The 15468-nt window shown below is 43.3% G+C and overlaps 1 protein-coding gene across 1 annotated transcript in view; it reads left to right on the forward strand.

The window, feature by feature from the left end:
- Window positions 1–1116: 1116 nt before the first annotated feature.
- LOC109897392 (transmembrane protein 104) overlaps window positions 1117–15468 on the forward strand; it is a 95039-nt gene continuing 80687 nt past the window's right edge. The window contains exons 1-2 of the mRNA XM_031834658.1: window positions 1117–1344; window positions 1909–1981. Coding sequence (XP_031690518.1) covers window positions 1937–1981 — 45 coding nt within the window. The 5' untranslated portion in view covers window positions 1117–1344; window positions 1909–1936. The remainder of the gene's footprint in view (window positions 1345–1908; window positions 1982–15468) is intronic.

Raw genomic sequence — 15468 nt, forward strand, 5'->3', positions numbered from 1 at the left:
CAAACACTATATGAAGAAGGTTAAGGAAATCATAAACTCAAATTGCTTCTTTTGTAATGACCACCCAGAAACAGTGTTGCATCTTTTTTTGGCATTATATGCATGTAAGAACTGTGGCAAGACATCAGTAGGTTTATAATTGAACACATTTCTGAAGATTTGACACTATTGTGGAGAGATGTAGTGTTTGGATTCTTTACATACAATAGAAATAAGCTGTAACATTTTTATGTAATTAATTTCAATATTCTTTTGGCCAAATTTCATATACACAAATGTAAATTTACAAACAGAAAACCACATTTTCGTACCCTACAAAAATAAATTGAACTGTATTTTAAGACGGTTAAATGCTCTACTAACAAAAAAGCTGTTAGAATTGTAAGTATATGTGTGTCCCTTAAGGTCCTTGTGTAATTGTAATGTGATATTGTACGCCCTAGCTCGATTGTCCATTGTTTGTAATCTATGTATGCTTGTGTTCCCTCATACTTTATGTATTGATTTGTTGTTAATAAAATATAAATAATAATAAAATAAAAGAAAGCGGCCCGAGTTCGAATTCAGAGTTAGATGACCGTTTCCCAGTTGGAGCTAGTTTTTTTCCCCAGGTTGCCAGTTCTTTGAACGCACGGAAGTCGGAGATTTACGAGTTCCCAGTGGTTTTGAACGCGGCAGTAGCATATCTCTCCATTTAATACAGACATTTGACGTCAAATACAGTCATCGACAATTAAAAATATGATTACAATAATCACATGTGTCCACCAATGCAAAGAAAATAGGCCGATAGACAGCCCACCGTGCCGCTTTATGGACACCGACTCAATCGTTAGGGCGGTATCTTGTCAGTATATCCAGAATCTTTGATTTGACTCACCGTGACGTTCCGAATTTTGTTGTCTCGTGACCTACTAAATACTAGATAAAGTCATAAACCCCTAAAATTGTTATTTTAAAAATATAATTTTAACCTTAACCACAATGATAACCATAACCTTAAATTAAGACGACAAGCACATGTTTGTTGTCATACATTTTAACGAAAAATGTATTACGCCAATTCTGTTGCAAAACATTTATTTAACGGAAGCAAACGGGGAGGGACCTACCTTGATTTGTCCAATAGAAACTCTCGTTTTGCAACTGTTTGGCTAATAATTACACCCCTGTTGTGCACACAGCCATTGAATGTGCATGAGACAGAAGAATGGACAAAACAAGTTTATTGGCGGAGGATGTTTCTTTTCTGCACGAGTTATTTATTATTGCCATTCGCTGTCTTGTTGGCTTGAGATTTAGCTTTCTGGTTTAGTTACCCTGAAAAAGATTCACTGAACGCAGGTGCGTGTTGTTTACATCTTACTTTGACTTGTTTAAATACTGTTGCAAGTGCTTGAAAACAATGTCTAGAGGTGATAAACGTAGCTAGATAACCAGTTCAACGCTCATACTAAATTTAGCTACAGTACACATTATGGTACTAACTACAGTTACGTTAACGTTAGACTGGAGAATGTGTCTAGACCGTGCTAGCTACTTACTGCTGTAGCTCAGTTAGGGCAGGTTGTTTAGCTAGCTATTGTTAGCCAACTAACGTTAGCTAGCGTAGTTAACGTTACCTAGTGAGTGCAATACATTTATACCACATAGCAGCAAATATAATGGCCTTAGCCAACTACTCAAGACAATGCATCACTAGTGTGATGGCATGGAATAGTTATCAGTGCTAGCTAGCTATCTGCTCTCTCACAAGGTGTTCTGCATTTTTCCTGACGGCTGTCAGGAAGCTACAGTCAACTAGATTTGTATAAAAGTGGTATCTATGAAAGTGAAACATTATATGATTGGTAGGACACAGTTTTGTGAATAATTTGATTTAGGATTTGCCATTACTGTATCTCCCAGGTTGTGATCTCCAGTATTGTTGCCCATCATGGCAGGAGGCATCACAGAGACCGGGGAGCTCTACTCCCCGTATGTGAGTATCACTATTAGACCCTGCAGTGTTATGCTCATTCTCCTGTTTCATGTCAGGTATTGGTGTGCATTATTTTTTATTTTACAGTATTTTTGTAAAATGTCATTCCATATACGGATTTATACATAAGAACAACAACTTCCAGACACACTAAAATGACTACATCTCATCTGCCCAGACCCGCATGCTCACACCCCCATCCCTAGTGCCTGTGTTATTGTTTGCCATAGTGCTTGTATTATTGTTTGCCACTTGGCCTGAAATTGTATCAATTTGTTTGCTTTTCTCTGTCGCCCATGCTATTTCAATAGATTTTTTAAAAAGTGTTAATGATTGGTGTATTGATTTGATTTCCAAGTCTTCAGATAAAGTTTTTTGAAGATGAGTGTAAAACTAATAATGACTCAATATTCCATGCTTTCTGGGAATTATATAGTCTGGAAGTTGTTGGCGGAGCTAGAAAGTTGACTGTTATAGGTATTACAATGTAAATGTACTTTTAATCCTTCTGTCTGCATATTTCAAGACATGACATGTAGTGAGAGACCCAATGGGCTGGACAATACTCTTCTCATCACTCAAGACATGACTCTGCCATTGTGCTGTAGGATTTGGGAATTTAGTCTCTCGTGTATATAATATATTCTATATATTAGTTTCTACTGGATTAAGTGTAAATGTTAGTTAACTGTAATGTCGTTAGATATGCTCCAACTTTCCCTCCATCTTGTTCCAACATAAGTTATTTTTTAGGTCTTTGTTCCAATCGTTTTTTTCCCGAAGAGATTGTCATTTGGATATGGTCTCTGCCAGGTTTTTATATCTTTTTATAGAGGTTAACAAATGAATAATAGATAGCAAATGCTGAAAAATTATCTAGGCTAAATTAGTTCAAGTTACCTGCATGAGTCCAAAGTCTACACAATATGTAACAAAATCATTTAAAATAGTGATGTGCACCTACTCTCGTATATATTACATTTTTATCTCTAAAAATGTTCATGAATTCTGCCGCTTGAACAATCGGACTTTCAGATCATGCCTTTGTCCGCCTCTGCTTTGACCTTTGTAAAAGCATCCCTTGATCAAAGAGCTGGAAATTCAACACCTCCATGCTATCAAATGAAGCATTCCATACATTGGTCACTACATGGATAGACAACTACACATAATTATAATCACAGCCGCATATATTCTCCCCCAAGCAGACACATCGACGGCCCTGAACTGACTTTATTTGACTCTATGTAAACTGGAAACCACATATCCTGAGGCTGCATTCATTGTAGCTGGGGATTTTAACAAGGCTAATCTGAAAACAAGACTCCCTAAATTCTATCAGAATATTGATTGTGTTACCAGGGCTTGTAAAACCCTGGATTATTGTTATTCTAACTTCCACAACGCATATAAGGCCGTCCCCCAACCCCCTTTTGGAAAAGCTGACCACGACTCCATTTTGTTGCTCCCAGCCTATAGACAGAGACTAAAACAGGAAGCTCCCGCGCTCAGGTCTGTTCAACACTGGTTCGACCAATCTGATTCCACGCTTCAAGATTGCTTCTATCACGTGGATTGGGATATGTTCCACATTGCGTCAAACAACAACATTGACGAATACGCTGATTCGGTTAGCGAGTTTATTAGCAAGTTCATAGGCGATGTCGTACCCACCGCAACTATTAAAACATTCCCAAACCAGAAACCGTGGATTGATGGCAGCATTCGTGTGAAACTGAAAGCGCGAACCACTGCTTTTAACCAGGGCAAGGTGACCGGAAACATGACCGAATACAAACAGTGTAGCTATTCCCTCCGCAAGGCAATCAAACAAGCTAAGCGTCAGTATAGAGACAAAGTGGAGTCGCAATTCAACGGCTCAGACACGAGGTATGTGGCAGGGTCTATAGTCAATCACGGATTACAAAAAGAAAACCAGCCCTGTCACGGACCACAAGGTCTTGCTCCCAGACAGACTAAACAACTTCTTTGCTCGCTTTGAGGACAATACAGAGGACAATACAGAGGACATGGCCCGCTACCAAAACCTGTGGACTCTCCTTCACTGCAGCCGACGTGAGTAAAACATTTAAACGTGTTAACCCTCGCAAGGCTGCAGGCCCAGCCGGAATCCCCAGCCGCGTCCTCAGAGCATGTGCAAACCAGCTGGCTGGTGTGTTTACGGACATATTCAATCAATCCTTATCCCAGTCTGCTGTTCCCACATGCTTCAAGAGGGCCACCATTGTTCCTGTTCCCAAGAAAGCTAAGGTAAGTGAGCTAAACGACTACCGCCCCGTAGCACTCACTTCCGTCATCATGAAGTTCTTTGAGAGACTAGTCAAGGACCATATCACCCTTGGTCTCTACCCCGCCCTGTGCAACTGGGTACTCAACTTCCTGATGGGCCGTCCCCCAGGTGGTGAGGGTAGGTAACAACATCTCCACCCCCGCTGATCCTCAACACTGGGTCCCCACACGGGTGCGTTCTGAGCCCTCTCCTGTGTACTCCCTGTTCACCCACGACTGCGTGGCCATGCACGCCTCCAACTCAATCATCAAGTTTGCAGACAACACTACAGTGGTAGGCTTGATTATCAACAACTACGAGACGGCCTACAGGGAGGAGGTGAGGGCCCTCGGAGTGTGGTGTCAGGAAAATAACCTCACACTCAACGTCAACAAAACAAAGGAGATGGTCATGGACATCAGGAAACAGCAGAGGGAGCACCCCCCTATCCACATCGACGGGACAGTAGTGGAGAGGGTAGTAAGTCTTAAGTTCCTCGGCGTACACATTAAGGACAAACTGAATTGGTCCACCCACACAGACAGCGTGGTGTAGAAGGCGCAGCAGCGCCTCTTCAACCTCAGGAGGCTGAAGAAATTTGGCTTGTCACCAAAAGCACTCAAACTTTTAACTCCAGCCACTTTAATAATGGAAAAAATGATGTAAAAATGTATCACTAGCCACTTTAATCAATGCCACTTAATATAATGTTTACATATCCTACATTACTCATCTCATATGTATATACTGTACTCTATACCATCTACTGCATCTTGCCTATGCTGTTCTGTACCATCGCTCATTCATATATTTTTATGTACATATTCTTCATCCCTTTACACTTGTGTGTATAAGGTAGTTGTAGTGGAATTGTTAGGTTAGATTACTCGTTGGTTATTACTGCATTGTCGGAACTAGAAGCACAAGCATTTCGCTACACTCGCATTAACATCTGCTAAACATGTGTATGTGACAAATCAAATTTGATTTGAAGACAGACTCTCCTGTTTCTCCGGCCAAATGCGAGATGCTGCCAAAGCCACCCTAAGAGGTCATCTGATTGTATATGATTCCTCAGAGAAAAAGCAATGGAAGCACACAGGTTAGAGCTTGAGAAGGAACTGGAAGTACATAAACAATCTCCAGACTGCGCCTCCTGGATTCAACTTAAAGCAGCCAAAGCAAAACTAAACTTGGACTATACTCGAGAGATATTGCATACCAATTAAAAAAGTCGGAGCATACAATCATGGCCAACCGAATAGAAGATGACGAGGTCACATATGATCCAAATAAGATACATTTAACTTTTCATAATTTTTTTCACAAAGCTTTTTGGCCACTACAAAATAATTACCATATTGCTCGATGAGACCAAACAGTCTTCTTCCCAAAATAATAAAAGTGTACCAAACTGGATTTATTAGAGACAGGTACTCTTTTTATTTAATTTTTTCTCCCTTTTTCTCCCCAATTTCGTGGTATCCAATTGTTTTTTTTAGTACCTACTATCTTGTCTCATCACTGCAAATCCCAAACGGGCTCGGGAGAGACGAAGGTTGAAAGTCATGCGTCCTCCGATACACAACCCAACCAAGCCGCACTGCTTCTTAACACAGCGCGCATCCAACCCGGAAGCCAGCCGCACCAATGTGTCGGAGGAAACACGTCGCGGCTGGTTACGACAGAGCCTGGGCGCGAACCCAGGGTCTCTGGTGGCACAGCTGGTGCTGCAGTACAGCGCCCTTAACCACTGCGCCACCCGGGAGGCCTTGAGACAGGTACTCTTTTGATAACATTCGCCGTCTTTTTGATATTATAGATCAAGTAAACGCACGAAAGACCCCTGTTCTGCTGGCTTCACTGGATGCTGAGAAAGCGGAGGGCTCCCGAGTGGCGCAGTGGTCTAAGGCACTGCAACTCAGTGCTAGAAGCATCACTACAGACCCTGGTTAGATTCCAGGCTGTATCATCAAATCAAATCAAATGTATTTATATAGCCCTTCGTACATCAGCTGATATCTCAAAGTGCTGTACAGAAACCCAGCCTAAAACCCCAAACAGCAAGCAATGCAGGTGTAGAAGCACGGTGGCTAGGAAAAACTCCCTAGAAAGGCCAAAACCTAGGAAGAAACCTAGAGCGGAACCAGGCTATGTGGGGTGGCCAGTCCTCTTCTGGCTGTGCCGGGTGGAGATTATAACAGAACATGGCCAAGATGTTCAAATGTTCATAAATGACCAGCATGGTCCAATAATAATAAGGCAGAACAGTTGAAACTGGAGCAGCAGCACGGCCAGGTGGACTGGGGACAGCAAGGAGTCATCATGTCAGGTAGTCCTGAGGCATGGTCCTAGGGCTCAGGTCCTCTGAGAGAATTAGAGAGAGAGCACACTTAAATTCACACAGGACACCGAATAGGACAGGAGAAGTACTCCAGATATAACAAACTGACCCTAGCCCCCAACACATAAACTACTGCAGCAAAAATACTGGAGGCTGAGACAGGAGGGGTCAGGAGACACTGTGGCCCCATCCGAGGACACCCCCGGCAGGGCCAAACAGGAAGGATATAACCCCACCCACTTTGCCAAAGCACGGCCCCCACACCACTAGAGGGATATCTTCAACCACCAACGTACCATCCTGAGACAAGGCCGAGTATAGCCCACAAAGATCTCCGCCACGGCATAACCCAAGGGGGGGGGGGGCGCCATCCCAGACAGGAAGATCACATCAGTGACTCAACCCACTCAAGTGGGAGTCCCATAGGGTGGTGCACAATTGGTCCAGAGTTGTTAGGGTTTGGCCGTCATTGTAAATTAGAATTTGTTCTTAACTGACTTGCCTAGTTAAAGAAAAGGTCAAAGAAAAGAAAAGAAACGTTTGACAGGATGGAGTGAAGCAAATGGATGGTGGTGTCTACTAATGGTCTAAACTCTGAGAGATTCTCTTTGGGATGGGGCACAAGACAAGGATGCTCGCAGTCTCCTCTCTCTAAGTGGATGATGTCTTATACTACATATCCAACCCTGAGAAATTCCTCCCTTCCATTTGAGACACAATTTCTCAGTACATAAAGTTTTCAGGATATAAGATCAATTTGAATAAATCCATTGTTTGCCCTCTCAATCTTACTTGCTCTATGGAGACACTCTGCCCGTTCCAATGGAAGACACAGGCTTTCAATACCTTGGAATCTTTGTAAAACCAGATCTGAATTGCCTTTTCAACTACTTCTCCTGGATCGAATCAAGAATGACCTCCGAACCTGGATCTCCCTCCCAATTAGCTTAGTCAGAAGAATCAATGTTATCCATATCAACATCCTCCCTAGATTGAACTATTTATCTCCCTCACCAACTTTAAACATCTGGTATCTCAGCAGCTAACCGATCGCTGCAGCTGTACATAGTCTATCGGTAAATAGCCCACCCAATTGACCTACCTCATCCCCATACTGTTTTTATTTATCTACTTTTCTGCTCTTTTGCACACCAGTATATCTTCTTGCACATGACCATATGATCATTTCATTCCAGTGTTAATCTGCTAAATTGTAATTATTCGCCTACCTCCTCATGCCTTTTGCACACAATGTATATAGACTCTCTTTTTTTTTATACTGTGTTATTGACTTGTTTATTGTTTACTCCATGTGTAACTCTGTCTGTTCACACTGCTATGCTTTATCTTGGCCAGGTCGCAGTTGTAAATGAGAACTTGTTCTCAACTAGCCTACCTGGTTAAATAAAGGTGAAATAAATAGATAGCATGGAAGCATCTGAAATAAATTATCTATCTCCCAGTTTCATTTTTCAAAACAACCAACAAACGCATCACTATTATTCAAAAGTTTGAAAGAAAAACACTTTTTGTTCATTAAAATAATATAAAATTGATCAGAAATGCAGTGTAGATATTAATGTTGTAAATGACTATTGTAGCTGGAAATGGCTGATTTTTAATGGAATATCTACATAGGCGTACTGAGGCCCATTTATCAGCAACCATCATTCCTGTGTTCCAATGGCACGTTCTTAGCTAATCCAAGTTTATAATTTTAAAAGGCTAGTTGATCATTAGAAAACCCTTTTACAATTATGTTAGCACAGCTGAAAACTGTTGTCCTGATTTAAAGAAGCAATAAAACTGGTTATCTTTAGACTAGTTGAGTATCTGGAGCATCAACATTTGTGGGTTTGATTACAGGCTCAAAATGGCTCTAACCAGAATATAAAGAGGAGGGTAAGGCCCCGGTGCACAACTGAGCAAGAGGACTACTACATTTGTGTGTCTAGTTTGAGAAACGGACACATCACAAGTCCTCAACTGGCAGCTTCATTAAATGGTACCAACAAAACACCAGTCTCAACGTCAACAGTGAAGAGGCGTCTCCGGGATGCTCACATTTCTAAGTGACCCAAAACATTTGAATGGTAGTGTATATGGGGCAATAAAGAAAGACTGGAGAACTTGATTCTAAGTTATCAAAACCTGAATCTAAGGGTGGTCATGCCCTTCCCTGCCTTTAAATCAAATTGGATTTGTCACATGTGCCGACAGAAACTACAGCAGGTGTAGTAGACCTTACAGTGAAATGCTTACTTACAAGCCCTTAACCAACAATGCACTTTTAAGAAAAATACCCCCCCCCCCCCCCAAAAAAAAAGTAACAAATAATCAAAGAGCAGCAGTAAAATAACAATAGCGAGGCTATGTACAGGGGGTACTGGTACACAGTCAATGTGCGGGGGCACCGGTTAGTCGAGGTAATTGAGATATGTACATGTAGGTAGAGTTACTAAAGTGACTATGCATAGATCATAACAGAGTAGGAGCAGTGTAAAGGGTGGGGGGCAGTGAAAATAGTCTGGGTAGCTATTTGAGTAGATATGCAGGAGTCTTATGGCTGTTTAGAAGCCTCTTGGACCTGGACTTGGCACTCCGGTACCACTTGCCGTGCGGTAGCAGAGGAAACAGACTATGACTAGGGTGGCTGGAGTCTTTGACAATTTCCTTCCTCTGACACCGCCTGGTATAGAGGTCCCGGATGGCAGGAAGCTTGCCCCATTGATGTACTGGGCCGTAAGCACTACCCTCTGTAGTGTCTTGCAGTTGGAGGCCGAGCAGTTGCTATACCAGGCAGTGATGCAACTTGTCAGGATGCTCTCAATGGTGCAGCTATAGAAATTTTGAGGATCTGAGGACCATTCCAAATATTTTTCACTCTCCTGAGGGTAGTGGTTTTGTCGTGCCCTCTTCATGACTGTCTTGGTGTGCTTGGACCATGTTAGTTTGTTGGTGATGTGGATGCAAGGAACTTGAAGCTCTCAACCTGCTCCACTACAGCCCCTTTGATGAGAATGTTGGTGTGCTCGGTCCTCCTTTTCCTGTAGTCCACAATCATCTCCTTTGTCTTGATCACGTTGAGGGAGAGGTTGTTGTCCTTACGTTACCCTAGCAGGTCTCAGCCTTTAGGGAGGAGGTCAGTCTCATCGTTGTCGGTGATCAGGCCTACCACTGTTGTGTCATCAGCAAACTTAATGATGGTTTTGGAGTCGTGCCTGGCCGTGCAGTCATGAGTGAACAGGGAGTACAGGAGGGGACTGAGCATGCACCCCTGAGGGGCCCCTGTGTTGAGGATCAGCATGGCGGATGTGTTGTTACCTAATATTACCACCTGGGGGCGGCCCGTCAGGAAGTCCAGGATCCAGTTGCAGAGGGTGGTGTTTAGTCCCAGGGTCCTTAGCTTAGAGATGAGCTTTGAGGGCACTATGTTGTTGAATGCTGAGCTGAAGTCAATGAATAGCATTCTCACATAAGTGTTCCTTTTGTCCAGGTGTGAAAGGGCAGTGTGGAGTGCAATAGAGATTGCATCATCTGTTGGGGAGGTATGCAAATTGGAGTGGGTCTAGGGTTTCTGGGATAATGGTGATGATGTGAGCCATGACCTGCCTTTCAAAGCACTTCATGGCTACAGACCTGAGGTGCTACGGGCTGGTAGTCATTTAGGCAGGTTACCTTGGTGTTCTTGGGCACAGGGACTATGGTGGTCTGCTTGAAACATGTTGGTATTACGGTCTCAGACAGGGAGAGATTGAAAATGTCAGTGAAGACACTTGCTAGTTGGTCAGCGCATGCTCAGAGTACACGTCCTGGTAATCCGTATGGCCCTGCGGGCTTGTGAATGTTGACCTGTTTAAAGGTCTTACTTACAACAGCTGTGAAGAGAGTGATCACACAGTCGTCTGGAACAGCTGACGCTCTCATGCATGTTTCAGTGTTCCTTGCCTCGAAGCGAGCATAGAAGTAATTTATCTCATCTGGTAGGTTCGTGTCACTGGGCAGCTCGCCTGTGCTTCCCTTTTTAGTCTAATAGTTTGCAAGCCCTGCCACATCTGATGAGCGTTGGAGCCTATGTAGTCCGATTCGATCTTAGTCCTGTATTGACTGTTTGATGGTTCGTCGGAGGACATTGTGGGATTTCTTATAAGCTTCCAGGTTAGAGTCCCACTCCTTGAAAGCAGAAGCTCTACCCTTAGCTCAGTGCGGATGTTGACTGGCTTCTGATTGGGGTATGTACGTACAGTCACTGTGGGGACGATGTTATCAATGCATTTATTGATGAAGCCAGTGACTGATGTGGTGTACTCCTCAATGTCATCGGAAGAATCCCGGAACATACTCCAGTCTGTGCTAGTTAAACAGTCCTGTAGTTTAGCATCTACTTCATCTGATCACTTTTTTATAGACTGAGCCACTGGTGCTTCCTGCTTGTAAGCAGGAATCAGGAGGATAGAATTATGGTCAGATTTGCCAAATGAAGGGCAAGGGAGAGCTTTGTTCGCATATCTGTGTGTGGATTAAAGGTGGTCTAGAGTTGTTTTTTTCCCCTCTCTGGTTGCACATTTAACATGCTGGTAGAAATGAGGTAAAATGGATTTTAGTTTACCTGCATTAAAGTCCCCGGCCACTAGGAGCGCCACCTCTGGATCAGCGTTTTCCTGTTTGCTTATGGGGGTACACAGCTCATTGAGTGCTGTCTTCGTGCCAGCATCGGTCTGTGGTGGTATGTAGACAGCTACAAAAAAATACAGATAGTGTGGTCTACAGCGTATCATGAGATACTCTACCTCAGGCAATCAAAACCTAGAGACTTCCTTATATATCCTGCACCAGCTTTTGTTTACAAATATATATAGACCGCCACCCCTTGTCTTACCAGAGGCTTCTGTTCTATCCTGCCGATACAGTGTATAACCCACCAGCTGTATGTTATTGTATGTTCGTCCACGACTCGGTGAAACACAAGATATTAGTTTTTAAAGTCCCGTTGGTAGGACATATGTGCTTTTAGTTTGTCCAAGTAATTATCCAGCAATTGTATGTTGGCCAATAGCAGGCAGATTAAATCAAATCAAATCAAATTTTATTTGTCACATACACATGGTTAGCAGATGTTAATGCGAGTGTAGCGAAATGCTTGTGCTTCTAGTTCCGACAATGCAGTAATAACCAACAAGTAATCTAACTAACAATTCCAAAACTACTGTCTTATACACAGTGTAAGGGGATAAAGAATATGTACATAAGGATATATGAATGAGTGATGGTACAGAGCAGCATAGGCAAGATACAGTAGATGGTATCGAGTACAGTATATACATATGAGATGAGTATGTAAACAAAGTGGCATAGTTAAAGTGGCTAGTGATACATGTATTACATAAGGATGCAGTCGATGATATAGAGTACAGTATATACGTATGCATATGAGATGAATAATGTAGGGTAAGTAACATTATATAAGGTAGCATTGTTTAAAGTGGCTAGTGATATATTTACATCATTTCCCATCAATTCCCATTATTAAAGTGGCTGGAGTTGAGTCAGTGTCAGTGTCAGTGTGTTGGCAGCAGCCACTCAATGTTAGTGGTGGCTGTTTAACAGTCTGATGGCCTTGAGATAGAAGCTGTTTTTCAGTCTCTCGGTCCCAGCTTTGATGCAACTGTACTGACCTCGCCTTCTGGATGATAGCGGGGTGAACAGGCAGTGGCTCGGGTGGTTGATGTCATTGATGATCTTTATGGCCTTCCTGTAACATCGGGTGGTGTAGGTGTCCTGGAGGGCAGGTAGTTTGCCCCCGGTGATGCGTTGTGCAGACCTCACTACCCTCTGGAGAGCCTTACGGTTGAGGGCGGAGCAGTTGCCGTACCAGGCGGTGATACAGCCCGCCAGGATGCTCTCGATTGTGCATCTGTAGAAGTTTGTGTGCTTTTGGTGACAAGCCGAATTTCTTCAGCCTCCTGAGGTTGAAGAGGCGCTGCTGCGCCTTCTTCACGATGCTGTCTGTGTGAGTGGACCAATTCAGTTTGTCTGTGATGTGTATGCCGAGGAACTTAAAACTTGCTACCCTCTCCACTACTGTTCCATCGATGTGGATAGGGGGGTGTTCCCTCTGCTGTTTCCTGAAGTCCACAATCATCTCCTTAGTTTTGTTGACGTTGAGTGTGAGGTTATTTTCCTGACACCACACTCCGAGGGCCCTCACCTCCTCCCTGTAGGCCGTCTCGTCGTTGTTGGTAATCAAGCCTACCACTGTTGTGTCGTCCGCAAACTTGATGATTGAGTTGGAGGCGTGCGTGGCCACGCAGTCGTGAGTGAACAGGGAGTACAGGAGAGGGCTCAGAACGCACCCTTGTGGGGCCCCAGTGTTGAGGATCAGCGGGGAGCAGATGTTGTTGCCTACCCTCACCACCTGGGGGCGGCCCGTCAGGAAGTCCAGTACCCAGTGGTTCGCGCTTTCAGTTTCACGCGAATGCTGCCATCAATCCACGGTTTCTGGTTAGGGAATGTTTTAATCATTGCTATGGGAACGACATCTTCAACGCACGTTCTAATGAACTCGCACACCGAATCAGCGTATTTGTCAATATTGTTATCTGACGCAATACGAAACATATCCCAGTCCACGTGATGGAAGCAGTCTTGGAGTGTGGAGTCAGCTTGGTCGGACCAGCGTTGGACAGACCTCAGCGTGGGAGCCTCTTGTTTTAGTTTCTGTCTGTAGGCAGGGATCAACAAAATGGAGTCGTGGTCAGCTTTTCCGAAAGGGGGGCGGGGCAGGGCCTTATATGCGTCGCGGAAGTTAGAGTAACAATGATCCAAGGTCTTTCCACCCCTGGTTGCGCAATCGATATGCTGATAAAATTTAGGGAGTCTTGTTTTCAGATTAGCCTTGTTAAAATCCCCAGCTATAATGAATGCAGCCTCCGGATAAATGGTTTCCAGTTTGCAGATTAGCCACTCTTTGGCAGATCCTCAAAAGGCACCCCGATCTCCTTCCGCGATACCTCTTCCGTCTCTTTCTCCTTCAAATGACGGGGATGAGGGCCTGTTCGGGTATCTGGAGTAAATCCCTCTCGTCCGACTCATTAAAGAAAAATTATTCATCCAATTCATGGTGAGTAATCACTGTTCTGATGTCCAGAAGCTCTTTTTGGTCATATGAGACGGTAGCAGCAACATTATGTACAATTGTACTACTGGTCTGCCCAAATCAGCAACATGTTAACATGGATCACAAACAGACAAGACTCAATGTGGATTCAGATAGAGGCCCAATCCTGTGGTCAATTTCCTCTAAACTCAATTATATTCATTAATGACTTCAGTGAAGTGGGGAACATACCCAAAACCTTTGATTTACAACACCCTACTAGCATGGAAGGACTGCAAGAAATACCTTGGCATTTCCTCCCAGATATGCTCTCACTTGCCTATAGGAAACAACCCAGACTCGCCAAAGCCCAGAGTGATGCCAACTTTCATCTTTGGCATACTCTCAGGATCAGGACCTATTCAGACCTGTTTCATCAGAACGCAACTACACTGAAATCCTTTGAAGAGCTCTGCAGGGAATTCGATGTGCACATTTTTTTTATTAGACATGTAATTTCCTCATTCACTTCCAAGGAGAGGTTTAGAGCTGATCTCAATTAAGTTGAGACCCTTCTTGCTACAGCACAATCCATAAAAGGCAAAAACTCCAATATCTAAATATTCCTATACGAGAGTGTGGGTTCCTCCTTACTCTTAAAATAATCTGGGAAAAGGACTTTTGTCTGATTATCAGTGATGAGCGGAGGTTTACGACAGTATATGCTGCTCCTCTACTAATATAAAAATTAAAGTATATAATTATACATTTTTGTTCAAATTGTATTACACCCCAGTGAGACTCCATAGAATGAATACAGCCATGTCTCCTTATTGTAAAATATGTACATCTGAAAGTAGAACTTACAGTGGGGCAAAAATGTATTGTCAGCCACCAATTGTGCAAGTTCTCCCACTTAAAAAGATGAGAGAAGACTGTAATTTTCATCATAGGTACACTTCAACTATGACAGACAAAATGAGTAAAAAAATCCAGAAAATCACATTGTAGGATTTTTAATGAATGTATTTGCAAATTATGGTGGAAAATAAATATTTGGTCAATAACAAAAGTTTATCTCAATACTTTATATACCCTTTGTTGGCAATGACAGAGGTCAAATGTTTTCTGTAAGTCTTCACAAGGTTTTCACACACTTTTGCTTATATTTTGGCCCATTCCTCCATGCAGATCTCCTCTAGAGCAGTGATGTTTTGGAGCTGTTGCTGGGCAACACGGACTTTCAACTCCCTCCAATGATTTTCTATGGGGTTGAGATCTGGAGACTGGCTAGGCCACTCCAGGACCTTGAAATGCTTTTTACGAAGCCACTCCTTCGTTGCCCGGGCGGTGTGTTTGGGATCATTGTCATGCTGAAAGACCCAGCCACGTTTCATCTTCAATGCCCTTGCTGATGGTAGGCTTTGTTACTTTGGTCCCATCTCTCTGCAGGTCATTCACTAGGTCCCCCCGTGTGGTTCTGGGATTTTTGTTCACCGTTCTTGTGATAATTTTGACCCCACGGGGTGAGATCTTGCGTGGAGCCCCAGATCGAGGGAGATTGTCAGTGATCTTGTATGTCTTCCATTTCCTAATAATTGCTCCCACAGTTGATTTCTTCAAACCAAGCTGCTTACCTATTGCAGATTCAGTCTTCCCAGCCTGGTGCAGGTCTACAATTTTGTTTCTGGTGTCCTTTGACAGCTCTTTGGTCTTGGTCATAGTGGAGTTTGGAGTGTGATTGTTTGAGGTTGTGG

The sequence above is a fragment of the Oncorhynchus kisutch genome, linkage group LG10 (genome assembly GCF_002021735.2).
Source record: "Oncorhynchus kisutch isolate 150728-3 linkage group LG10, Okis_V2, whole genome shotgun sequence".
Taxonomy (NCBI): domain Eukaryota; kingdom Metazoa; phylum Chordata; class Actinopteri; order Salmoniformes; family Salmonidae; genus Oncorhynchus; species Oncorhynchus kisutch.